The following is a 26,245-nucleotide window of genomic DNA, read 5'->3' on the forward strand; positions in this document are numbered from 1 at the left end:
GCCGGTAGGGTTCCAATAACGCGTATTTGCTTTACCTCTGCTCGCGTCTCGACTTTGTGGCAGTGCGCACATTGCTCTTTGCAGGGTCGTCTAGAAAGAGCGTCGACGTTGTTATGTTTTCTCTTTGTCGTCTGGGTGTACATCCACTTGCCAATAGCCACTCTTTAAATCGAGAGTTGAAAACCATTTGGCACCGGCCAGCGTGTCCAGGGTGTCGTCAATGCGGGGTAGTGGAAAGCAATCCTTCTTGGTGACGTCGTTCAGCTTTCTGTAGTCCACACAGAAACGGAGCTCCCCATTCTTCTTCCTGACCAGAACGACCGGGGACGACCAAGGGCTGTCCGATTCTTCTATAACCCCCTGTCCCCTCATGTTGTCGAGCATTTCCTTCACTTCCGCTTGTTTTGCCAGGGGTACTCTCCTCGGTGACGTCACCGCTGTTGATTCGCTTTGCATAGCTTCAAGGTCGCGGGGACTCGGCTAACGTCGGCTCCGCTCGGCTGACTTCGGCTCCGCTCGTGACGTCACCGCGCGTGGAGCGTTGCATAGCTACCAGGATGCGGGGTGATTACTCGCCTATTATGCGAGCGCTACGTTACTGCTACGTGCAGCTGGGGAGGTAGGGGTCAACATGTCACAATATTCATCACATCTTAGTACTATCAGTATATTAGTTTCAACATTTTAAACATACGACTGTCATACGATGTACACAAGTTTTTCTATCTGTGTCCTCGGTATTAAGTGTGCAGGTATCTATGACCTGTTTGTTGTCTGGGTATTGTTTGTAAGTAATAATTGATGTAACGTCCTAATAAATAATCTGCTTTTAGATATTAGACCAATGTTTAAGATACTGTATTGTGGAGATGAATTGATGTATTTGTAATTGTATTTTGTTAATGTGATGTGACTTGTCTGGTCTTGTCTGTGACTAATTCCACATCTACTGGTCATTATTATACCACTGAGGATCAACAGAATATTTAAATAAATTGAATTTAATTGAATAGTATTGAGAGATGAAAAAGACTAAGTGTGGTTTAGATAAACTATGATATATTTTCAGGCTTTATGCTGTGTTGACAAGAAAGGTATTCTGTCATGGCCAAACCCAACAGCAGAGAAAATTTTCTTCCTTCGAAATTCTTCTCATACAGCTTGCTCATCAGGGTGAGAGTTTGAACATTACTAAACTTTGTCACATCATTGTCTTGCTAGGACCACAGATCTGAAAGTAATGACAAGAATGCATCAATATAAGTTGTTACTGCTTTTCACAGTATTCAGTGGGTTGTGATAGCCTTTTATTATTTTCCATTAGGTCTCCATTGTAGAAATTTGCCAAATTTTGGGTACTCTCTCATTCACTTTATTCACTTTCATCTGCCTACAAGTTAATACACAGTTTTGTTTTCCCTTTAACCTACAGTACAAACAGTGTAGTGCATATTGACCCACTGCAGACTGGGATATTGGAAGAGGATGAGCAAGAGGAAGGCATGTCAAAGTCCAGCTTCATGCAGCATGGTAAGATATCGTGAGTGTAACATACATACAGGGCCACGCCATAGCTGAAGCGGTTAGTCGTTGGCTTCCCACTGCGGCTTCCCCGGGTTCGATCCCGGGTCTGGTCAAGTGGGATTTGTGGTGGACAGAGTGGCGCTGGGGCAGGTTTTCTCCGAGTATTTCGGTTTCCCCTGCCAATCTTCATTCCACCAATTGCTCCACAATCACCCTCACCTATCATCTGGGGCTGGTACAATAAGCCAGAAGTGGCTGAAGTACAAGGGACTTAGTCCCACCCCACTAACAATAAAATAAAACAAAACATACATACATACACATACACACGCACGCGCACACACACACACGCGCGCGCACACATTAAAAAGAAGTACATAGTACATTTATAAAGTTACTTCAAAAACAAAGTTGCAATGTGTTGTGCATATGTTCACCTGTTGCATAGTAGTTCTCCAATTCACCACAGCAATACTGCCCATTGTCTCCCCCATACTTCTCTCATTACAGTACAGGCTTGTTGTATTTGTGATAATGTTACAGTAGATCCGAATTTGTTCACCCGTCACTTCACTATTCCATCCTTATTTCACTGTATGTTTAATACTTTGTAAGCTTCTTTACTAGGCTGTAGTGTATTGGGATTTGCTAAAAGTTTTTCTTATGCAACTGGTAGATTCATATAACCAGCATTACTGTGCATGTCTCATAACCAGGAGTTCACTATATCTGATTTTTCATTGTGACCATTGGCTGATCAGAACCCATCTTATGTTAAGAAAGTTTGTGTGATAGTATGAACATTGTACAAGTGGTGTTGCCTTCTCACATGTAGATTGTATCACATTAATTGATAATAGAACAAAATTTATATGCTGTAGATTATAATTCAACACAAACAGTGGCAGAGGTCCTCGATTTAACGCATGACCACATGAGCCCCTTCCGTCTTCAGTTTGATGACCACACCTGGAAACAGCATCTGAACTCATTGAAACCTTTAGGGTTGGCAATCTTGCTCAACACCTGCAACAAGGCCACACAGGAGAACTACACACAGTTTTGTTCTCATGTTACATGTGAGGCCCTCTATGATGAAGATCTTGTCCCTGTTACCAACCGCAGGTAAATTGCTCTGAATTGTATATGTTTGTGTACCAGTATTAGGATATAAGCTTTGTTTATAAGATTGTTCTGAGAGTTTACTTATATGAAGCAGTCATCCTGAAGATGTTTAAATTGAATGGAGGGACGAAGAGATTATGTAACCTGAATGAGGCTTTTTAGCTTTTGGGCTCAGGAATACACAGATTGAAAGGTACAGACTTTTCCACTAACTACTTATAACATTAATTATTGCCCACCATTTGTAAAATATCATATTTCATTCCTTGAGATTGGGTAGAAGTTTAAATTCATCCGTAGGTTTTCCAGAGATATTAATGTACAGAGCTCGCTGGCTATGAAGTACATCATAATAGAATTTCTGGTGCTCTGTGAGCAGGATCTGCTTCCATTAGGAAGAAAGGATATCAGATAAGAGAAAAAGGTGTTTTAATAAATAGAGTAAAAATGGTTCCCAAAAAATAGCTTACATTGCATAGAGAACACAGAACATTTATTCAGATTTTGTGGTGCCATCTTTTTATCAGAATCAAGAATCTGACCCACTCCATGTTCTTACAAAATCAGCATATGGATGTGGCTTTACTGTAATTAGTTTTATTTCTTACAGAAAATTGCATTAAAATGCAACATACACAGGAAATTATAATTCTTTAACGTGAAATTCCTGTTTCAGTGTTGTCTGTATCTCATGTTTTGAAATAATTGAATTTAATTTTCATATGATTTATCCTGAGTCCCACAGAAGTAAATTCTGAATCATCAATTGCAGAACCAGAACATATCTTTTTCTGCAGCACTTCTGGAGTTCTGTATTCTGTATTCGATTTCTTTTACCCTATTGGAGTCTTTTCATTATAGGTTTACCTTCATGAAGTCACAGCTTTATCAAGTTTCATGTTTTATGTCTTATTTTAATTATCGTTCAGCTAAAATAGTCAGATTAATGAAGTAAGCATCTTGACTGAAATGCTTTACATTTCATTATCTGCATCTCATGTAATTGGATTAAATTTGTATATTTATCTTTTCTATTTTATTTTGGCATCTACAGCAGGGAACTGAAACCTTGTTTGTAATGACTTATTGAAGTGCTGTCTTTTATTATGGTGCTCTAAATGTGAGAGTATTTGCATGTTAACAGCAGTTCTGTTGTTGAGTCAGGACCAATAGCAGTATATACTGAATTTTTCCTTACTTAACTTTGTGTTTTTATTTCTGTCTGTGCATTGTACTTGTTTTAAGTGTGAGTGTATAGCTTGTACTCATTTTTTACATGTTTGTTTCTGTAATTTTGTGCTTTGTGAAGTAACACTTATTCGTATCTGATTAGGTGTGTGTCTGTTGTTTCAAAACATATAATGTTGTCATTGAAGGAGGAATTGTATTTATTCTCTTTGGTGAAAAATTTGAGCACATTGCATTGTTATGATTACAATGGTCAGCAGGTTTCAGAGAACTGGAGCCCCATCATTTTGATATAATGAAAAAATATATTTTTGATGTTATTGAATGAAAACTGCACACCAAACCAAATAACTTTTAAAAGAGATATTGAAACGCAAATCCAGAATTGATTTGGGTTTTTAAAATTTTCATTGTGGTCCTAAACTGGACAGTATGACTTTGAAATTTTCCATTGGGGAATTTAGTTTGAGCAGAATTTGGCAGTTTTTTTTGTACCGATTAGAAAATAATGTACCCAAGTGGAACACGTGGTAAAAAATTGAACCCCAGAGGTTTAATCTTGTGTGCTTGCTTTTACATGATAATTTGGTACCTATTGTTTTGGTTCCCTTGCTGGATTTTTTAATTATTTTTTAATTGTATTTATTACTTTGACTTGTTTTGAATACCTGCCCTTGTGTAATGTGCTCTGAAAAACATCTTTATAATGACGGTTCATTCATATTCCATCTTATTTTAGAAGTAGGTTAGATTCTGTGCCACTGTTCACTCATTGACTTCCAACTCCAGCATCTAAAAACCTATCCCATTGATATAAATTCATGTATAGAACACGTTTTTCCACATTCCTCTTTATTGTGTGTATCTTTGAGTCAAATTTTAAATTGATAAAGTGACTCTTCACATTAAGTGGTTGAGGAAGATAAAAAATTGTATTTAGAAATCCTATTTAGTTTACCGTATTATTGAAGTTTTGGAAGTAAAGAGAAATTACTCTATCTTTGGTGGCAGGGTATTATTGATCTTCCACATGTCATCCAGCTGTGAAGGACCAGAAACTATTTTCTAATTTTAATGTTGTTCTTCCACAAAAACATAAATCCCTGCCATCAAGTTTATTCAAACTCTGAGGCACAATAGATCCTTTGTTAAGACAGCATTCGAGAAGTAAGATGTGGGTTTATGTACTTGTATATGTAGAGTGCTTTGAAATACTTAGAATTAGGTTTCATCCTGAGAAGGAAATCACATCTTAAATTCAGGTACAGGAGTTTTTTCTATAAATATGAGATGATATACAGTATGCGCAAAATATGCAGTACTAAAACTCGCACGTCTCAAATGCGCATGTGTATTTGTAGACGGGTCATAGATCCAGCCGCACATGTTCCCAGTAGTGAAAAGGAAGTTGTAGGAAATGGGTCTCTCGATGGAGGAAAAAGTTCATAGTTCCACTCATACGGAAGTGGTCACCAGACAATTAGCTTCTTTGGTTTTGAGCGGCCAGATGTTATCGTCCAGAAACCGCTACATAGTACATGTGTGATGATATTGTGTGCTGTCGCAGCACATGGTATATTAGGCCCCTATTTCACTAAGGATGAGGAAGGCAATGCTCTTACCGTCACCCAAGAATGCTACAGGGACATGGTGATTGGACCATTTCTTCAGGATTTGAGAAGGTTCTGTCATGCAAGGGGCCTTCACATGAATAGACAGTGGTATCAACAGGACATATTTTCATTTCATTACTGTATTTTTGGTGCATACTGTACATACATACATACAGAACATTTTACATGTGAAGAGGAATATAAATTTTCTAAAACATTCAGTGAAGAATTGGAAAGGTATTATGAATTTGTCCTTATTGTGCCATGCCTTCAGAGGATGAAGAGTGATAATTGGCTGTGTTTCTTCTCATTCTGGTTGTACAGGAAAGCAAATCTCTCAGAGGACATGGCTGTGCTGCTGCCAGGAGCAAATAAGTAATTAATTCTGACATTATCACTTATCACACCTTCCCATGCAACGTTTCTTTCTATAGTAATGAGTGGAGAATTCATATGCAGATGCAACCTTGCATAAAGAAAGTATGAATACTGATATAGGCTACTTGTTGAATAATATGGAGTGCAGTATTTAAAGGTTTAGTTTATTTTACACTTTTATAGAGTGTAGGTAGATTTCATTAAGGTCAGAGTGAAGTGTGTTACAGATAACTCAGATACAAATGTTCAAAATTATATCACATTGTTGAATAATAATGACTGATTTATATTAGCCAGTGACTGAATATAGTCAATATAAAACCACACACTTTAATGATGAGCTTTTTTGCCTTCTAAAATCTGCACTGTAATTTTATCCATTCAATGTATTACTTAAGTTCTTACACTTTATACATTTTTTGCACAAAGTAAATGAGGTACCGGCTGTGTGTATGCATGTTTGATCTCCAGAATTACTGGACAGATTGTGATTAAATTTTGATTGTCAGTCTACACCAAAGTTCCATGTGAATTTAATTTTGGTTTGTTTTGGTCAAGTATAACCTGTACTTAATTGAAGCTCAGTAGAGCATTTTAATATTTTAAGCAGAACTTTTACAACTATATATATTTTTTCTTCACAAAGTTGGTATTTGGCATAAAATTTACATGTAAGTAATATCTGCAGCTTTTATTTGAAACATTTTTCACTATAGTATACTGGTATATTTAATTAAATATAAGGGAAGTAATTCCTGATTTTATGTATTGATATATTTGTAGCTTTATTAGCTTTCAAATGGTGAGTTTGGTTCTGCAATTGTATTAATTATAAATGAATGCCAAGACCAGTATGTGCAAAATCACAGAAAATACATCTAAAAATATGGATATTCCATTCATGTACATTACTTTAATACTTGCTTGAAAGATCCAAAGCAGTCGTATATTTTAAAATGTTTAATTTTAAATGTAAGGTGCAATAATTTGTTTAGCATAATATTTTAGCACGTGTTTTACCATGTGCAAATAATTTTTTTTTAATTTGCTTAGTGGGGGGTGGAGTCCAACTAGCTCCACTTGGCACGGCAGCCACTGATTGGCCTATTGTTGCCCGCACCAGGTGATTATGATGGAAAATTTGGTGGAATGAAGATTGGCAGGGGAAATCGAAGTACTTGGAGAAAACCCGCACCAGTGCCACTTGTCCACCACAAATCCCACTTGACCAGACCCGGGATCGAACCCGGGCTGCCACAGTGGGAAGCCAGCAATTAACCGCTTGAGCTATGGTGCGTCCATATGCAAGTATCTGCAGGATATGAAAATCTTGAATTATTAACTAGAAGTTTGCTCCTTGATATTGTGAGAACATAATCAGCTTTTGAAAACAGTAGAATCTGAATTTAACACTACATTGGAGGTTGGTGATCACAGTTAATTTTGTCACTTTTTTTTTAACACAGTTTTCCCCTTGAAGTTTTTAAGTTTGTTGGCTCCCGGAATGTATTAAAGAGGATGTCCCTCTAGCTAAGGGCAGGATTTACTGACCAAGTTTTAAAGCTAATCAATATGGACAATTGTAATACTTGTGGTTGCATCTGCATATGATTTCTATTTCCTCTATTTGGTTGGTTCATGGAGTATTTTTCAGCTGTTTTCTTTTTTTCTCTGCTTTTGTAGGAGGTTTCAGCAGTGAGCATCATGGGCTCGTGATATGGCACACAGGATGTTTGTAGTAGTTCACATTTCACCTATTTAGATGTATGCATGTCCACACAGGGAAACCAGACTGCAGATAGTACAGTATCTGTAATATATATGCAATTTATTTAAGTTTTGTTTTGTGTTCGGTTTGTGTTCTCATACATTTGGTGATTCTTCTAGCTTCTCTTTCCCCTCACTTTTTATAGTGGCAAGATATCTCTAATTTACTAAACCAAATATGGTATTATGTTTAGAAAACTTTTGAAGTTAAGGTCCAGTTCAGAATTGTATTTTACTCACAGCTGATTACACTTATTTAACTGAAAATACAGTTCTTTCTTTTTCCTTGGGGGAAGGTTACATTCTGAACAAATGAATGTGTAATATGTAGTTTTAGTAGTTCTCTCCATTCTCTCTCTCTCTCTTTTTAATAAAATGCTTATTTTCCCACGTGGACATTGTGTTTTAATAGGTCGGTGAATGAGCAAGTTATCCCTCTCAAAGTTTTGCATGTCTGTTTTAAGTTATTTGCATGTAGTAGTTTCTTCATCATTTGTTAAAGTTGTGATAGAGTAAACAGAAATTGTGTTTCTTTGTTCATGTATCTTAGCGGATGCTGTATGTAAGCCTATCATAATGTAGCATGAACTACTTCATATGAATATTCTTAAGTTTTTAAAAACTGATAATTATATAGTAGTGTTAAAGAATGCATCGTGATTTTTCAGGAATGTCTTGTTACATTTTGATCTATAAGTTATTAATCTGATATGTTTTATATTTTGATCTACATGTAACTTTGCTACAGTTGTAACATTTATCTTTCTTTTAAATATTTTGTTCATTTTCATCCTAACACATCTGTTTACTGTTGTATTTCTATATGATGATGGATTAGCAATTTTTGTGACTTACCAAGCAAGTTGGCTTAAGTGGTGTATTCAGGAGGTGCCCTGTTTGAATCGTGGCCGGGGTACCAGTTATCAAGACTGATGTTCTTTACGGGTGGCCTCAGTCCTTCCAGGCAAATGCCAGGATATTTCCCCAGTGAGATAGCCATTTCCTGTTGGAACAAATTAATTTCAAGGTTACAGAAACCCAAAATATACCATCCCTTCATTGTGGACTCTGGACTTTGCTGTCTGTACCTGCACGCTACAGCAAGGAATGCCACAATACAATCTTGTACTGTAACTAATATATTTCAGAGAAATTTATACAACATATAACATAAATAATAATATTGAGGGACATGATGAAACCTGTATTATGTCCAGATTCACCACATAATGAGGACCTGTTGTATTAAATTGGCTTCGTACCTCACCCCACAACTGTCAAGATTAGAGTCTCTACCAGTACTTTTTTTGATACAACATGGACCACATATAAAAGGACAGTTCCAACAATACATCTGTTGTGTGTTGATTCATTGTCGCTGTAATGTTTTTCCTGAGTTGTCACCTAGCGACTTTAAGGGGATTTTTACAGAGCTGTTGCCTAGAAATGGTTGGGGATTGACACACAGACTGATGAGAGGGATTTATGAAGTATGCCATTGAGATGGGCTCAGGTACCATGATACACATACCAAGTTTCATAAGAGACTGGTTTAGGCATTCAGAAATTTAAAGGGGGGGGACAACATTGAAATTGCATAACCTACTTTCGTTTTTTCAAAATAAGGAAAGTAGGCTAAAAACTTATGGCTTGAGAAGAAAATGAAGATATCTAAGTAAGAGCTTGCAATGATATTAACACAGAAGAAAAGGGGGTTATTTATGAGGATAGGAAAAAATTATATCAACATTTGTCAAGGCCCCTCTATAAGTAAGGCATCTTTCCTGTTATACCATTTTTTTGCACAAAAAATAAAAATACACTTGGTTGTCGACTTACGACGGACTTCTGTTCTGACTGACAGGTCGTATGTCGGCCATATATTTATTAACAGTACCTTTTTAACCTTTCTAATCTTTTTATCATCGTTATAATTTATTTTTAAAAACTTTTACATTTTTATCATCTTTTATTTTTCATTTTTTGTGGTCGTAAGTGTGGCCGGTCGTAAGTCGACGACCAAGTGCATAAGTATTTATAGCTGTGAAAAGATAAATTATAACATCTATTAAAATGCAGAATGCATTCAGAATTAGCATTTGGATTTGTAATTTTGATTGAACTTACTTTTATGGTGGTCTGGGTATATAAATTTGATGTTAAGGAAATGTAGTTCTACAGAGCAGAGTTTGAAAAATTACTGCCATATTTTACAGGGAACTGGCCATCTTCTCTTCCTCCTCTATCATCATCATCAGTCATCTCTTCATAATGTAGTCAGCCAATCCTGTTCTGACTTCTCATATTAATTCCATCTTTATATGTTGTCATTCGTGTCAGCCTCCTGTTGGTTTATACTGTAGAATTTGTTTTGGTATTCTTTAATTGATCAGTCTGTGCAAATGATTTATCACATTTCATGTTTGTGTACATCAATTTTATTTTGTAATGATTGTATTTTCAGTTCTTTGTTAATGTTTTAATTAGCTGTTGTTTGAAGAATATTAAATATCTAGTACATTTGGATGTAATAAATTTGAAATTCTGTGGATGAATATCATTGAGATTTCGCAGGCATATCAGATTGAGTCAATACAACATTAGAAGTTTGTGTTAATGGAATATACCTATTCGTTTAGAAAATCTTATGAGTTTGTTTTGACAGGAAACTGTGTAGGTAGGTGATGTAAATTAAACTTCAGCACGTATACTTGCTAGTCTGGTTATATCTTCATTGTGACCATGTAACAGTAGGTCCAAAAGTAACATTACTAGAAAATTTAATATTTAAAAGTTATATTGTTTGAGTCTGCTTAGACAGACTGTTGTCATGGAGATTTTTAATAATTTTCCACAGTCTCTTGAAGGTAGTTCTGTGTTTGTACCTTAAATATAGATCATGATTTTATTTTTCCCATCCATAATGACTTGCCATACCAATACAGGGACAACAAAGGTCAGCAGGAAATTCATATAAATATATAGTTTGTGGAATGTGCTACTGTTTTGTTAGACTAAATTAAGGAAGTTTAAACTGCATTTAAGAGTCCCTGTTTGTAAGCCACATGTGAACATGTTATGTTGTGTGACTGCTTAGACTGTTTGTGCTGCTGGCAGATGCCTGTGTGAGTTGGCAAAACAGATTGGGTTCATGGACGAAGCACAAGACGTCTTTAAACTGGAGGAGCAACTTTCCACCTTCAGGCATGTGGTGAGTGGACATCTGACAACTGAGGGTAATTGCAAAATTGTCATCCAGTTTCTTTAATTGGTCTTTGGTATAGGCCCAGAAGCAGCTACAGTGATGTTTTCTTTTACCAAATTTTTGTTATGCAAATATTTTAAAAGGGCCCACCCTTCAGATCTTTTCATAGTTCTCATGCACATTGTATTATGAATATTAATTCGTGAAACATATTCCAAAATACTAACTCTTTCCTTAGAATGAGTATGCTTTAAACAAAATGAAATTTGGTGGTATTCAAATCAGAAAATAATAAGTTGGGTGAACAAAGTCGTGTATATTATAATAACCTATATTAGTGAAAGTTGTTAGACTCTCACCAGTTTAGGATTTAAATTTTTTGCTTGCCTCTATACAAAGTATCTCTAATCTTGCTTTGGTTGATGAATTTCTTTTATTCTACAGTTTATGGAAAAACTGTTGTGCTCTGTACATATACAGTTCTTGTAGTTAATAGTAGAAATACTATTACCGATTTTCTGCAAATTCTGCAGAGTAACTGACTGCATTGGTTAGGAGTCGTTGATTGTTGGTTTTGACTTCGCCACAAGCAATCTGAAAATGCATATTTAATCATACAACTAGAATCATGCATTAATGTCTCTTGGAAATGTATTATGAAGAAAATCACTGAGCTGCCTTCCAGTCAAAGAATCATTATATTAAAGTATAATAAAATGGGATAGTCACCGTCATTCTCTTATGTATGAACGTAACAGGGAAACAAGACAGAGTTCTGTTTATTATAAAATACAAATAGTTGGAAATATACTGTGCAGTATTTTGATGTTTTTTAATTTGATCTTTTGTCCATTCTATGTGAAAAGCAAGGAAATTGGACTGTTTTATGGATAGAGCATGTCCATCTGTTTGGCCAAACATAGTTACAGCTATTATCTTTGAGGTTGCCTTTGAATGGATTTTGATAGCATTTTATGTTGAGAGTCATCACTTACATAGAGGCCCAAAAGTAAACTTTTAAGCCACTTTGGCCTCTCAGGACTGCTGCTTACTTTGACAGCTTAAGTAACAAAATTTGATATCGATATTGATTACTTATTTTGTTCACAGGCTTTATAAAATATTATTTTAGTACAGGACAACATTAGTATTCCCTACTGAAAACCCTACCTGATGGTCCCTTTTTCCTCATGTGTAAAAAATTACAAGAGGGCACTGACAGGTCATGGGCAAGAACTTTACCTTATCTTGCAAGTGAAAGAAGATTTAACTGAACTGAATTACTGCATGTGGACTGTATATTTGATGTCACTACTCAAGATATTCTTTTGGATTATTCCAGTGGAACACAGAAGTGCTAGAAATATGTATATTTTGGTATGGTATTTATTTTATTTATTCTGTCAGGCATATACATTTTGTGCATTTGCTTGGTACTTTCGTTATAGCTTGTTTGGTACAGAAATTTCTCTCCCACAGATTTTTTTTTTTCTTTTAGGGTTATGTCTGGCTTCTTGTGATTCATTTTTATGTTGCTGATGATTCCTCTGTTTGAGTAGCACTACAGTTTTGTTTGTGGCAATTGTGATTTTGGACATATCCTCTCTGAAGTTAAAGCTCACTGCTTTTAGGTCTGCTTGTCTACATTGTTGTGTTTTGTGGCTTACCTGTATATGTAACTGATGATGAGAATTCTTCTATATTGTGGTCTGTTATTTGTAAATACTCTGTATGTACTCAACATCTGTGTAGTTCTGTTTATTCTTTAAGGATATGCTGTCAGAAGTAATTTTGTCCTTATTACCTGATCCTGTATGGCAATTTCAAATCATTTGTTTTGCTTAAATGTAACTTCTGGTAGCCATTTATTGAAGGCTCATACAGGGGATGGACAAAAATATGGAAACACCCAACAAAAAACACATTACCGTGACTAATATTGTGTAGGACAACCTCTGGCGTGCAGAACTGCTTGCAGTCTCCTTGGAAAGGATAAATAGAAGTCCTGTATGATTTGCAAGGGAAACTTGTACCATTCTTCCTGAAAAACACGGTAAGTTCTGTTATTGATGATGGAGGTGGATAGCACGCACGCGGATTGCTCTCCAAAACAGACCACAAAGGCTCTATAATATTGATATCTGGCGATTGTGGGGGCCATGGCAGACGTGACACTTCATCTTCGTTCTCAGAAAACCAGTCCTGGACGATGTGAGCTATGTGAACACAGGCATTGTTGGCTTGGTAAATGACATCACTATTAGGGAACAAAGTTTGCACCATGGGATGGACCTGGTCACCCAAAATGGTCACATAGTCGTTGGAAGTGACGTGACCTTGCAGGGTAATGATGGGTCTGACAGAATGCCACGATATGGCTGCCTATACCATGATCGAACCCCCGTCATGTTTCACTCTTGGCAGCAAACGATCTGGATCGTAAGCTTGGGATGGCGTTCTCCAGATGTAAACTCGGACAGAAGTTGGAAACAGTGTGAAGGTGGACTCTTCCGACCAAATGACCGTCTTCCATTGCTCCATAGTCCAGGTTTTATGACTTCGGCACCACACTGTCCTCTTAGTGGCATTTTGATCACTGATTAGTGACTTTGGAATTGCAGCTCGTCCAGAACTACCCTGCTTGTGGCGTTCCCTTTGTACTATTTTGGTGCTGACAGGGTTTGTGAGCGTGACATTCAGTTCAGCAGTCACTTTTGCAGCTGTAGTCTTCTTATTTTTCGTCACAATCCTACACAATGTTTCTCTGTCTCAATCGCTCATCGCACATTTCTGTCCACGCTGGTGTTTATCGGATGTGGTTTTTCCAGTCCTCCTGTATGAGGTCATAACCTTGGATACTGTTCCTCACAAAACACCTAAAACCTCGGCTACCTTGGTTACGGAAGCACCCACCATATGGGCCGCAACAATTTGCCCGTGTTTGAATTCTGTTAGCTCTGACATGATGCACAAAAAATTGCACAGAACACTGTCTCAACAACAGATGAAGCTTGCAACGTATTGCGGAGGTTGTGCAGGTAGTGGTGTTGGGCAGATACGACAGCGTGACCTACAAACGTTGCTAAAATAAACATTTCAATTCAGGCATGCATTTCACGAGGTGTTTCCATATTTTTGTTCATCCCCTGTATATTTATGTACAGGCATGAAAGTTGGTTTGGGTATTTGCTATTCAGATTTTGTTTCTCCATGCGTTTATTCATTCTGCTTGCTATGTAATCTTAAGATCGGTTGCTGTGTTCACTAAGCTGATATATCCAGCTTTATTACTTTATAGTTGACTTCTTGATCTAAATACGGTCGTACTTGGCTGTTTACCCATAAGCATGTCCATGATTTATTCTGACTGTCTTACAGTGCATACATTTATTCACCTTACTCTTCTCTCTTGCACTACATGTTTCAGCACAAAAGTGCCATCTTCAGGTGCTTTTCGATGCACGTCAAACTACTTCATTGCATGCCCTGTTGTCTTTATACTAAAATAAATAAAATATATATTCATCATATATATTTCAGTTATTTTAGTATAAAGACAACAGGGCATGCAATGAAGTAGTTCAACGTACATCGAAAAGCACCTGAAGATGGCACTTTTGTGCTGAAACATGTAGTGCAAGAGAGAAGAGTAAGGTGAATAAATGTATGCACTGTAAGACGGTCAGAATAAATCATGGACATAAATCAGTGCAACAGGATGCTAAAATATAACATTACCCATAAGCATATTGATGAGGTCTATGAATCTTGTTCCTCCAGCTTTCCTTATGAGAGAGAACTTTATAGTTCAGTCAGAAGCACTTTCCATATTCTAATGCATTTCCATAACACAGCACAAATTTGTAGGATTTGAGGTTCTCACAGCAGTGGTTAAGAAGAGTTGTATCTTTTGGAATATGTGGTTCATTTCTGCCTGCTCAGTGCTGGTTTCTTGCTCTACTTACCCTTCAGACCTGAAGATGGAAGTGACATGTTTCTCCAAAATGTCATTTGACCTTCAACAGACTACGAAGCAATGGAAGTTTTTAGAAAGCATAAATATATTGGTACTTTGTTCTAGTCTTCTCTTGTACTCTGTTATCTGAATAAATAATTTCTGAATTAGTGTAGTATCTGTTTCCAAACCACATTGTTCTAATATGGTCATTGCATTTACTTCTGTGCAGCAACCAGAAGTTGTCCGTCGGGACATAAAGTTTGCTCGTTCGTTATCAATGGCAAAGCTGAAGTTTCCATTTCCTCACATGGTGGCTGTGATCATGCGGGAACAGACTCATGGTGATTTGCAGCTCATGTCACAGGGGACAGCTGACATTATTCTTGACTCTTGTGTTGACTATTGGGATGGTCATGACCTCTGCCCCTTGTCTCCTGCTGACAGGTAAGTTTCATTTTTCCAGTATGAAGGAGGTTAATTTAGTAAAGTAACTACATTCTGACTGGGTGATCAGGATTGAATCAAAGAACGATTGACTCAGATTTTATTTCCTTAGTTTAAATAGGATTTGTTCAGGGACCCAGAAACGGAACAGTGGATCCTGGAAGGCAATACATCCAAGGTTTCACTGTATAAGCTTTGTCACTATTTTCTGGTTTGACATTAGCATTTTCCTGATTAAGAATTCTTTAATTTCTGCAAGTGGATTTGGAGTAGCACATAATACTGTGCAAGAACTTTCAAGTTATGTGATAACAGAAGCAATGGTGATTTCACCATGAGCATATTGAGTATTATTCATAATTGTATTTTGATCTTCTGGATTATGGTACAGTGTTGCAATCTGTGGGTGTGTACTAGGGTTTCAGAAGAATATATTTGCGTTCCTCCATCTTTAGGGTTGAGGTGAGTCAAGTTAGGAAAATGGCAGGTTATATAGAAATACTGTCAAAGGAATGGGACATGTAAGGTATGAGTGGTCAGTCAGAACCCAGGATAAGGAATTTAAGGATAGGGCCTAGACAGGCTAGTGTGGGGACCATAGGCCCTGAAAATGGCAACTACATCAGGATATGAAAATAAAAAGTTAGGGGGAGGGGCCTGCTACTGCAAAGATGGAGGCAGCAGGTTCCTCTGAAACATTGATCCTAGTTACCAGCCTACACAAATTCATATCACAGGAAACTAGAATCCTCTCACTTCAAGAAATACAGACCTGCTTCTGTATAGTCTGCAGCCCTACTTCAGCTGATTTCAAATCATATTTTTCAGGTGCCCTTGAATCGTGTATCACAAATTGTTTGTGTTTCATAGGAAGAAAGTACAGGATTTCTACCAGCGAACCAGCCTTACTGCATACTGCACTGCATTTGCATATCGGCCATTGACACGAGGGGTAAGCAGTCACCTGTCACAAGTGTATCTGGAGCTGCCTGCTGACAGTAAGCACCTGTATGTGCCTCATCGGAGTCCAACGCCACTTGCTTGGGATTTCCGCAGTGTACTGGATCCACATTGCAGAGGAATGCTCGGGCACTTTCACTCAACAGGTACTTGTTCTCGCTAAATATATAACCATCTGCTAATACTGCGTTCTAGTCATGAACATGATATTTCACACGTAATCCTTTACCATCTTAAGTGGCTCCCTTGTCAGAACTGAAAGGCGCATGCTCAGGTTGAGGATGGAGTAGACAGCTTCCAGTTAGTTGTGAGTATATTGAATAAACATTCATGGATAGCTGACAACAGGTGATCTTCCAGATTGGGGGTTGGGCTTGGGACTAAGAACTCTTCACCATAAAAAGAAGCCTGTTGTGATGGTTTCTTTGTAGCAATGTAAGGAAAGGAAAATTATACAGGAATAGGATAGGGTTGTTTGAATTGGATTGATGTGGCTTAAGATAAGGACTGTTGTTATGCTCTTGTGAACATGGTAATGAACCCTTGAGTTCCATAAAATGTGGGGAAATTTTTGAGCGGCTGAGTGACTGTTGGCTTCTCAAGAAGAACTGGCTCCGTGTAATTAGCATAATACTTTATCTTCCATAGTTCCTGTTACTAAATGAAAGAATTGTTCAGATATATCAGGAAATGTTCTGTTTTCTTTACCAGTCTAACACCCATACAGTATAGTAACAAGAGATGACTATGTTTCAATGACTGTTTCTTTTTGAACCATTGCTATGTCTAACATAGCATAATTTTATGTCAGATATACAGGAAAGAAATGAAAACCAAATTAATAAATAATTTTGAGATAAGGTTATCTTTACAAAAACTCAGTCTTCTTAATGCATGCATGACTCTGTTTTTTTTTTAGAATGAATCATGAAAAGCATTGCAATTTATTGTATTCAGATTCTCTTCTTGGAAGTGAAACCCATGAGGAGGACGTGAGTGATGTGGAGGGTTGCTTTGAGCTGCAGTGTAATCAAGTGTTTATTGGGATGGTTACAATGCAATACCAGGCCCAAATAGACATGGTATGTATCGTATGTTATCCATATTGCACCATACTCTTGCCGAACCTCACGCCTGACACAGTTCTCCAATCAGCTGTACAGCAAATTTGTCTTTACAGGTCCAGCTAATAGAACAGTTGGAACGAGCATGTATTCGATTTGTTCACTTCAGTAAGGAGAATGAGTTACGGTCACGAGTGTTCTCAGAAAAGATGGGCTTGGAGAGTGGGTGGAATTGCCACATCTCTCTCCTGAGTGAGCGTAATAGGTACAGTATTTATTACTATATGACTTAATATGCATGTTACCCTGCATTAGAGAATATGTTAAATGTTTGTTGTTCCATCCCATCAGGATCGTGGTCTCTTGATGTGTAGTTACATACTTACTCATGGAGCTCTTCTTAAGGAGAAGCCAAATCTGCAGCTACTGAAGAATTTCCCAGTATTTTATGGAACCTGAAGGTTCATTACTGTGTTCACAAGAGCCCTCCACTGGTCCTTATCCTGAGCCAGATCAATCCATACCATCCCATCCTTTCTCTCTTTAGATCAATTTTAATATTGTCCACCAACCTACGTCTTGGTCTTCCCAGTGGTCTCTTTCTTTCTGGCTTTCCCACCAATATCCTATATGCATTCCTCTTCTACCCTATTCGTGCTACATGCCCTGCCCACCTCATCTTCCTTGACTTGATCATTCTGATTATACTAATTATACAGTACAAGTTATGAGGCTCCTCATTATGCAGTTTTCTCCAACTTCCTGTCAATTCATCCCTCTTCGGTCCAAATATTCTCAACACCCTGTTCTCAAACATCCTCAGTCTATGTTCCTCCCTTAATGAGAGATACCAAGTTTCACGCCCGTACAGAATCACAGGCAAAATTATAGTTTTGTATATTCTGATTTTTATGTTTTTGGACAGCAGACGAGAAAACAAAAGGTTGTGGACTGAATGAACCCAAGTTCAGTCTCCTAATTTGTAGTTACTACATAACAGAATTCTACTTGCTGTTCTTATATGAGTCTTGAATTTCTGAACCAGTTGATTAATATTAGTGATATTTTAAATATATTCCCTTTTTTAATTTTTATTGATGGTATCAAAGTTTTTGTATCCATTACAGTTAGTACCCTAGTACACAAATTTTGGTAAATTTATGTACATAAAATACAAGCATTATTTTTTTTTTTAATTTCAGTCAACTATGCCCAAGAAGGATCTACAGGTAGAGAACTTGCCTTGCATTTGGGAAATTTATGGTTCAAGAGACTGGTTACTCATAGCACACTTTTCTTTCTTATCTCTATATCCTCTAGGCAGATATTTGAATAATACCTTAAAATATGCTACTCTATTTCCTGTCACTTTCTTCCTGACTCATAATGGCATTATTGAAACGTTATGCAATGTAGTCAGTGAAGTTTATGAGCAATATTAAATAAATTAAAAAAGGTCATCAGTGAATTAATGGTTGTATGGTGTGAGTCCAGTACAGTTATATTTGTAGAATGTTATAGAGTTTGTTTTAGAATGTGTTTTATTAGGGTGGTTAGACTAAGGAGGATGATGTGGGTGGGGCACATAGCACGCATGAGAAATAGAGAAGTCATACAGCATATTATTGAGAGAACCTGAAGGGAAGAGACGCCTTGTAAAACCTGGGTATATAATATTGAACCATTTTTTTAAGAAGTGAAATGTGCAAGTGTGGACTGGATTAATTCGGTTTATTCGCAGGCCCTTGTTCTAGTGGTAATTATACTTCAGGTCTTAGAAATGGCAGGAAATTTCTGAACAACTGAGCAATTGCCTGTTTCTCAAGAATGATTCTGGTTCGTGGCATTATATATTATCATCATGTGTAGGGTGGTACGCATGATGAAAATGATGGGTTCTAGTTTGGATGATCGTATTTATTAGCACCTTGGTTACAGGTTCTCTTAATTACACTTAAATTCAGTGCTATCACTGACTTACACAATTTCCAGTTCACTGTGTGCAAACACTAGGATTCTCCGTCTTCACTAGTTGTCTCCTGGCAATGGATCATCAATCACTCTGTCCTAATCTGTACTCAAATAATCTTCACAATTCACAAAGACACCCTGAATTCTTGTCCTTGTACTCTCAACTGCTGAACCCTCCTGGATTCTTTTCCGTGACAGCTTTGTGTCCTTGACTCGCAGCTTCTCAGCTATGATAGACCACAAACGACCTTCACTATCCCCTATAAACCTTCAGCATGGACCCCATAGAAAACACTTATTATTGTATACGTGTTTACAGTTCTGTTGCTTAGCACTGGTCATGATGCAAACCACATTGCAAACAAGCCATATGATAGCTATCTCACTAGTTCATTGGCATGCTGATTGTTGCCTAGCAACGAGCTATAAACATTTGTTCTGTTGTTGCGTGATCTCGCAACAGACTGTTTACCAAGAATCTGTCTTCATGGGAACTTGTTTACCAACCTGTTGCCTAGCAATGGGTGTTCATGTAACAGTACGTTAAACTGAAAGCATTCTAATTCTGAATCAACTTTCAATGGGTTTCAATTTTTAAAGTTGATTTTGTGTTGCAATATGTTACTAGCAGTGAGAGTATAATGTGATGCTGAAATAGTATCTTAGTGCTATACAGCTTTCATCCATTATTAACTACATGTTGTATGTTGAAATGTTCAGAGGTGGGAATTAGTAAGAAATGTTTGGAATGTTCATTAAATTATTAAAAATGGCAGGTTTATCAAATATAATTTGTAATATAATATGAATCATTACTGGTACACATGACTCTGCCAACAGTCTCTAATCCTAAGCATAGAGACTTGAGAAGTTAAAAATCTTTGTTAAAGTAAAGATGTATCTTATGGAACATGATGTATCCATTTTAAAAAAAAAATTGAATGTAGCATCAGTGAAAGTAGAGCTGCAATCATGTGATTTGTAAGAACTGCACACATTTTTAAAATATTAATTTGTTTTTAAATTTTACTTACTGTTTATGTGTAAACCTTAAAATGCATTGTTGTTTGTTAGCCTTACTACAGCACAATGAGAAATATCCACCATGTGTTACACCCAATTGTCATATTATGACCCTTGTTAGCATTGACTTTTGAATGCTTTACTTTACTAACAGTGACATTCTGTGTCCTGATCTACATTAATGTAGCTGTGTATAGGTAGCAACATTTATAAGTAGCTGATGTTGTGTCCATGTTGTCTGTCTCTCTTTGTGTATCCCTAACCTATTGGCGGCACCACAACAGGTCTGACAGTGGCCACTCTGAGACTGCAACTAGTACTGGTGTAACTGCCATGTCTGCTGTGACGAGTGGCACTGCCCCAGCTCACCACTGCTGTCGTCTCTCTTCTTCTCCCTCATCTCTCCCTAAGTATAACACTGACCAACCAGACAGCAACGCTGTTGGTGAACCTGCCCATCACGAAGAACGTGTCAGCTTGCTCAGTGCTCGGTATGTTGCTTTCTAGTACTTGATGCACAGATATGCTTACACATTATTATTTGCATCACATTCATAGGGATCTTTCAGAAAAACAGTTTCTTTCATTGCTATTTCAAACTTAACTTTGCTATTTAGCATGAATGCCGCAGTGTTACTGAAATAGGATGCTAGTAAATAAAAAGCGTTCCAAAGCTCGCATTTATTACACTGTAATATTGGGACACAGTACTGTTAATTTTCTTGGGCAAGCTAGATTCTGAAGAGTACTCACTGTCTTCTGGGATATAACGCCATATAGTCTATTGAAAGTGAACTGATGTTTAGGAAAGACATATTTCCTCCATCTTCAGGGTCAAAGAATAAACCAAGCTGGAAACCAGCATGAAAACAATTGACAAGCAGAGCAAGAAACCGGAGTGCTGCTTGCCACCTGCTTTGATGGTGTTACCTTTCTCAGCTTATTCATCGACCCTGAGGATGTAGGTGATATGTTTCTCAAAAATGTCGGTTGACTTTCAATGGATAACAAGGTGTTACATCCTGGAAGACAGAACTCTTTATAACCAATGCTGTGAGAACCTCAAATCCTGCAATTTGAAGTTGTCCCTGTGCTCAATTGATTAAGCATCACACCATGAAGATGTATGGGCTAGCTCCACCATTCTTAAACTTGGCACTGGATGAAGATAAATGGACAGCTTCACATTGGTTGCTTTGCTCCCAAGTACCCTTTGGATAGGAGGCTGGGTGGGCCCAGAGACGGTCTGGACACTGGAGTAGAGAAAAGTTTCTTACCTCAGCTGGGAATTTAACCCCAATTATCCAGCATGTGGCCTATTGCTAGACTGAGCTACCTTGACTCTCATTATCTTCAGACATTTATTAAATATCCACAGAAAATTATTGTAGTTGTACTTTCTTTTTTCATATTTTAAATAATTGTTTCCAAATGTTTTGCAGTGAAACAGTATTTCCTGCTATCACCGTACAGAATGTGACATACCAGTACTTCACAGCAGTTTCTCCATTTGCTCACTGTGTGTCCTATATAGAACTTTAAATTTAAACTATGGTTCTTTTTTCCCAGTTCTAATTACATGCCATGTTATCATTGTATTATCATCATCCACTTTTGTCTTAACCAGATCAGTTAGTAATTATATGACACCATATAGACTATGAAGAGTGTGTAGTTCTAATACACTTGGTCACGCCTAGCTACAGCATTTGTAGAATGAAAAGGAAAATAAATGTGAGAGCCCTTAAAAATTTTTCCCTTTATCTTTTACGCTTTTTAGTCACACATCTACAGAAACAGGACTTGAACCCAGATTCACATAATTAACAATCAGTGCTGTAACAGTTAAACTAATGTGCATGCTGTTGTTAGTCTCATAATAAAATAATTGTTAACATTAAAGACAGGTGTCAAATTATTAACAATGGTGGATATGGTAACTTGATATTTTGTGTTAGACTGAATGAATATCAGGCCACTGCATAAGAATGAGATGTTGCATGCTGCTGGATATTGATGCCTGCATATGACTTCATTATGTGTGCCTGTACAGGTGTGTAACAGAATTGACTAAGCCGTAGCTGTTAATCTACATATGTATGTGTAGCCGAAAGAATTATAAAAATGATACTGCTTTAATGTTGATTGGATTAAATTGGTTTTTGGTTGGATACTGTGTGATGGTGGGTCTTGTTTTTAACACTACTGAACTTTCAGATTGATTCTGGTACCAGAAAATTAATTGGAAAATTAATTATTTGTAATTTTAACCAAACTAAGAGATGGTGTGTGTTGTATTATGGCTGAAGTAAATGTAATTTGGAATGTGATACATGTTACACTTTTTGTTTATTGTCATTCCTCTTTAAGAAAGTCAAACAGGTTTTCCCATTTAATAATTAACTAATCTGACAGAGTTTACTCTTCATAGGTTTTGAGAGTCTCATAGCAGTGCTATGCGGTCTGTCGAAAGTCAACTGATGTTTTCAGGAATGTGGTGCCTCTATCTTCAAGGTTGACGAATAAGCCAAGCAAGGAACCAGAATGAAGCAGAGCCCTGAATATTGAGGCATCATCTTTGTATTGTATTGTATTGGAGAGGGTGGGTTTCCCCATGCACTTAGACCAACTGTTGGCCCATTGTGCGTCCCCCTATGATATTCTACCAGTCTCTATTCCATACCGGTACTGGTGCAGCCAGCGAGTTCGGCCTCTACTGGCTCAACGGTATCTTGATGCTTCCCCCATCTGCCAGAGGCGTTAGAGACTACTGTTGGGTGGGAAATGTCCTGAATTTGGCTCAGTGGTCCCCTTGGGACATGAGGTTCTTTTATGTGCCGTAAAGCTACAACACAGGACCCATGGCTCATATCCCCTCCCGGAGGACTTGTTCACTGAATTTTTCCGCCCTTAAAAATTCCACGACCTCCGCCACGTTTGAACCCGTGTACCTTGAGTCACGAGGTGGGAACGTTACCCCTAGACTATGGAGGCCGCTGAGGCATCATGTTCCTTGGAAATGTCAGTTGACTTTCAACAGACTACATGGTGTTATATCCCAGAATACAGAACTCTCCAGAATTCACACTTCGTTCCACATACTTCTCTTCATGATTCCCCTGCAATAATACTGAAGTTCTAAATAAATAGTTCCCACCATCTTGTACAGTCTTGATTGAAACCTTATGAGATTTAAGATTCTTACAGCAGTAACTATGAAGAAGACTGTCTTCTGGTATAACATCCCAGAAGAAAATATTCTTAAAAAACCTATTGGATCTCACACTGGAAGAAAATAAACAGAAATAGCAAACCATACTAATCCGGATTAATTGGGGGGGGGGAGGTCATCTGGATTAAGCAGTAATCCAGATTAGTGAAGTAATGCAAATGAAGCAGTATAAGCAATAACACCTGCACAACTCAGGGTCAACAGTGACACTGAACAACACACAAAACAATGTAATGTATGAAGAAAGCAGTCTTCTGGGATTTGGCACCATGTATAAGTGGTGTTAACACCACTTATACACGGTGCCAAATCCCAGAAGACTGCTTTCTTCATAGTCACCGCCGTGAAAGCCTCAAATCTGACAATGTAATGTATGTTCATCTCTCTCTGCACAGAGTGACCCATCTGCCTTCCTAAATGCCACGTGTCTCACGTATGTACTCAGTTGTGAACAGCGTTTTTCATACTTTGATCTGCATTATCCAACATTCGGATTAATTGTTACTGGATTAGCAAGGAAGTTAATTTGGTTTATATGTAGCAAATTCATCCATTCAGCAACAGTTGTTTAGTATGACATGAATCAGCACCTTATATCAATCCATGTGTATTGAAAATTAGAGAAGATCCATCTAGGAGAAATCAGAGAAACACAATCATAAATGCCATCTGATGGACATTCTCAGAATTCAATAACACAGGCAGCAGGCCATCATATTTATAGATACAAAGTAAATAAACAGTACTTTTTAAATGTGTAAAAGAAACTAAATCTTGCATGACTTTTCAATTTTTGAAGACAAATTGCAGGATTCTGGGGACTTAATTTAATTCTGTATTTCAGGATCCTGTTGCAATTGTTTAACTTAACGCCCATGTATTTATCGTCCGTCAATATTGCAACACTTGTTTTATTCATCACTAAATCATAATTTTAGTTTAACATTTTACACTTTGACACAACATGTTTTGGCCCCAAACAACCATCTTCAAGTGCCTTGTTATGTTACAAATATTTTATTAAATTATGTTAAAACTGCTACTAGTAAAGACAACACCACACGCTGTGGAGGAAACACGCAAACCAGGGCCATATTGCAGATATAACTGAAAAGTAGGCTAAGAATGTGAAGTGCAAGCTGCCAGAATGAAACACCTAGGACAGACATACATTTATGAACAATGGATGATACCCCATGTTAGGTGAAATAGAATGCACCAAAATAACGTGGGTTAATAGAAATTTTAATGGATTTTATCTTGCTTTACCTTGAAAAGAGAACTACAGCATGTGCTTTTAACACAAACTAACACAGTGTAGCAGTTTTAACATAATTTAATAAAATATTTGTCACATATCAAAACACTTGAAGATGGCCATTTGGGGCCAAAACATGTTGTGTCAAAGCGTAAAATGTTAAACTAAAATTAAGATTAAATGGTGAATAAGGCAAGTGTTGCAATATTGATGGACGATAAATACATGGACGTTAACTTAACTTAATGTACATATTATTGGAGGAACCATGCAATATTTCATAATATTGACAGTATTTTACTGTTCTTACAGCACCAACATTGGAAACTCCCGTACTCTAAGTTTCTCTGCTCCAAGTGCAATCAACCTAGAGTTCTCACAAGTTAAGTTTGAAGAAGAGAAACGTGACTGGATTGATGAGTCACTGCCTGACAAATCTGCCACAAACCACAGGTGACTAGTAATGGTGTGCATATTATTTAAATGCTCTTAATTAAATTCTGTCCAGTTGTTAATACAAAACAAATGTTCATGTTAAACAGGAAGTGCTGAATTTTGTATTTGATATAATGATATAATATGAAGCTTTATTAACTATTTTGTTCTACTTGGGTGTGTTCATTATTGCTTCAGTCTTGGCATGAAGAAGTTGCATGAACTTGATCTTTGCATCATTTGCCAAAGTACTACTAGTAGTGTTATTCTAAAAGGTTTCCATATTTTTCTTTGATTGTATGTTTTATTTCAGCTTAATACCATTAATGTTGTTTCTGTATTTTGCTTTTCCAATTTGCTTATATATTTTGGGATTCTGAGTCTTTCTCAGTGCTTCCCTTATGTAATATTGTTTTGTGTGTTTGCTATAATTGCATGGGTGTTCTTTTAGATTGTTATATTTTACACAGTGTGAATACAAGTGTTAAAGTAGGGCAAAAATTCTGATATATAGTGAAAGAAAATTTTTAAAGATTTTAATATTGTATTATACAGAGTGGATGTCCAGGTTGGGGGTTGGATGCAAGGCTGACAACCTTGCATCTGTAAGAAAATTATTGTTGCAAAATATGAAGAAGTGAAAACTGGATGGTCTAATTCATGACAGACAAGTTTGGTAGATAGGAAGGCCATGCCTCAAAAAGTGATGTTTTGCCAATGATAATAATTATATTATAACAAACTATGTAAAATTGTATAACTCTCTGCAAAACATTACAGTGTAAAGGAGGCACTGAGGGTGGCTTCATAAAGCCACAATACATGTGCGGCTGTTAAAGCGAAAGAGTGAAAAAGTATTGATAGTAGTCATGTGTGTGAGTTCTTTGAATATTCAAAATTGGATTGAGAAAAAGATCTTGATTTAAGCATTGATTTTTCATTCTTAGACTTTGAGAATTTTTAGATAACTGCTCTTTCTTTGCTCAGTAGCATACAGACTGATCAACTGATCACAATCATAATGGTTGGCTAGACTAGCACAGAATTATTAGAATTTTTCCAAATTTTCACCTTGAACTGAAAACAGCATTCTCACACAT

General features: G+C 37.1%; 1 protein-coding gene across 6 annotated transcripts in view; it reads left to right on the plus strand.

Moving 5' to 3' along the window:
* Positions 1-26,245, plus strand: part of LOC111871188 (transmembrane protein 94) — a 45,229-nt gene that overhangs the window by 3,163 nt on the left and 15,821 nt on the right. Inside the window, exons 2-13 of one of the 6 annotated variants that reach the window (XM_023864093.2) lie at positions 1,070-1,173; positions 1,433-1,530; positions 2,406-2,649; positions 5,775-5,825; positions 10,713-10,806; positions 14,988-15,202; positions 16,073-16,308; positions 17,120-17,244; positions 17,343-17,491; positions 18,429-18,455; positions 20,505-20,711; positions 25,023-25,163. In XM_023864093.2, the coding sequence (XP_023719861.1) occupies positions 1,070-1,173; positions 1,433-1,530; positions 2,406-2,649; positions 5,775-5,825; positions 10,713-10,806; positions 14,988-15,202; positions 16,073-16,308; positions 17,120-17,244; positions 17,343-17,491; positions 18,429-18,455; positions 20,505-20,711; positions 25,023-25,163 (1,691 nt within the window). Of the gene's footprint in view, positions 1-1,069; positions 1,174-1,432; positions 1,531-2,405; positions 2,650-5,774; positions 5,826-7,518; positions 7,630-10,692; positions 10,807-14,987; positions 15,203-16,072; positions 16,309-17,119; positions 17,245-17,342; positions 17,492-18,428; positions 18,456-20,504; positions 20,712-25,022; positions 25,164-26,245 lie in introns of those variants that run through there. The other 5 variants (XM_023864094.2, XM_023864095.2, XM_033754139.1 and 2 more) reach the window with 5 other exon arrangements.

Source organism: Cryptotermes secundus, unplaced genomic scaffold (genome assembly GCF_002891405.2).
Source record: "Cryptotermes secundus unplaced genomic scaffold, Csec_1.0 scaffold493, whole genome shotgun sequence".
NCBI lineage: Eukaryota > Metazoa > Arthropoda > Insecta > Blattodea > Kalotermitidae > Cryptotermes > Cryptotermes secundus.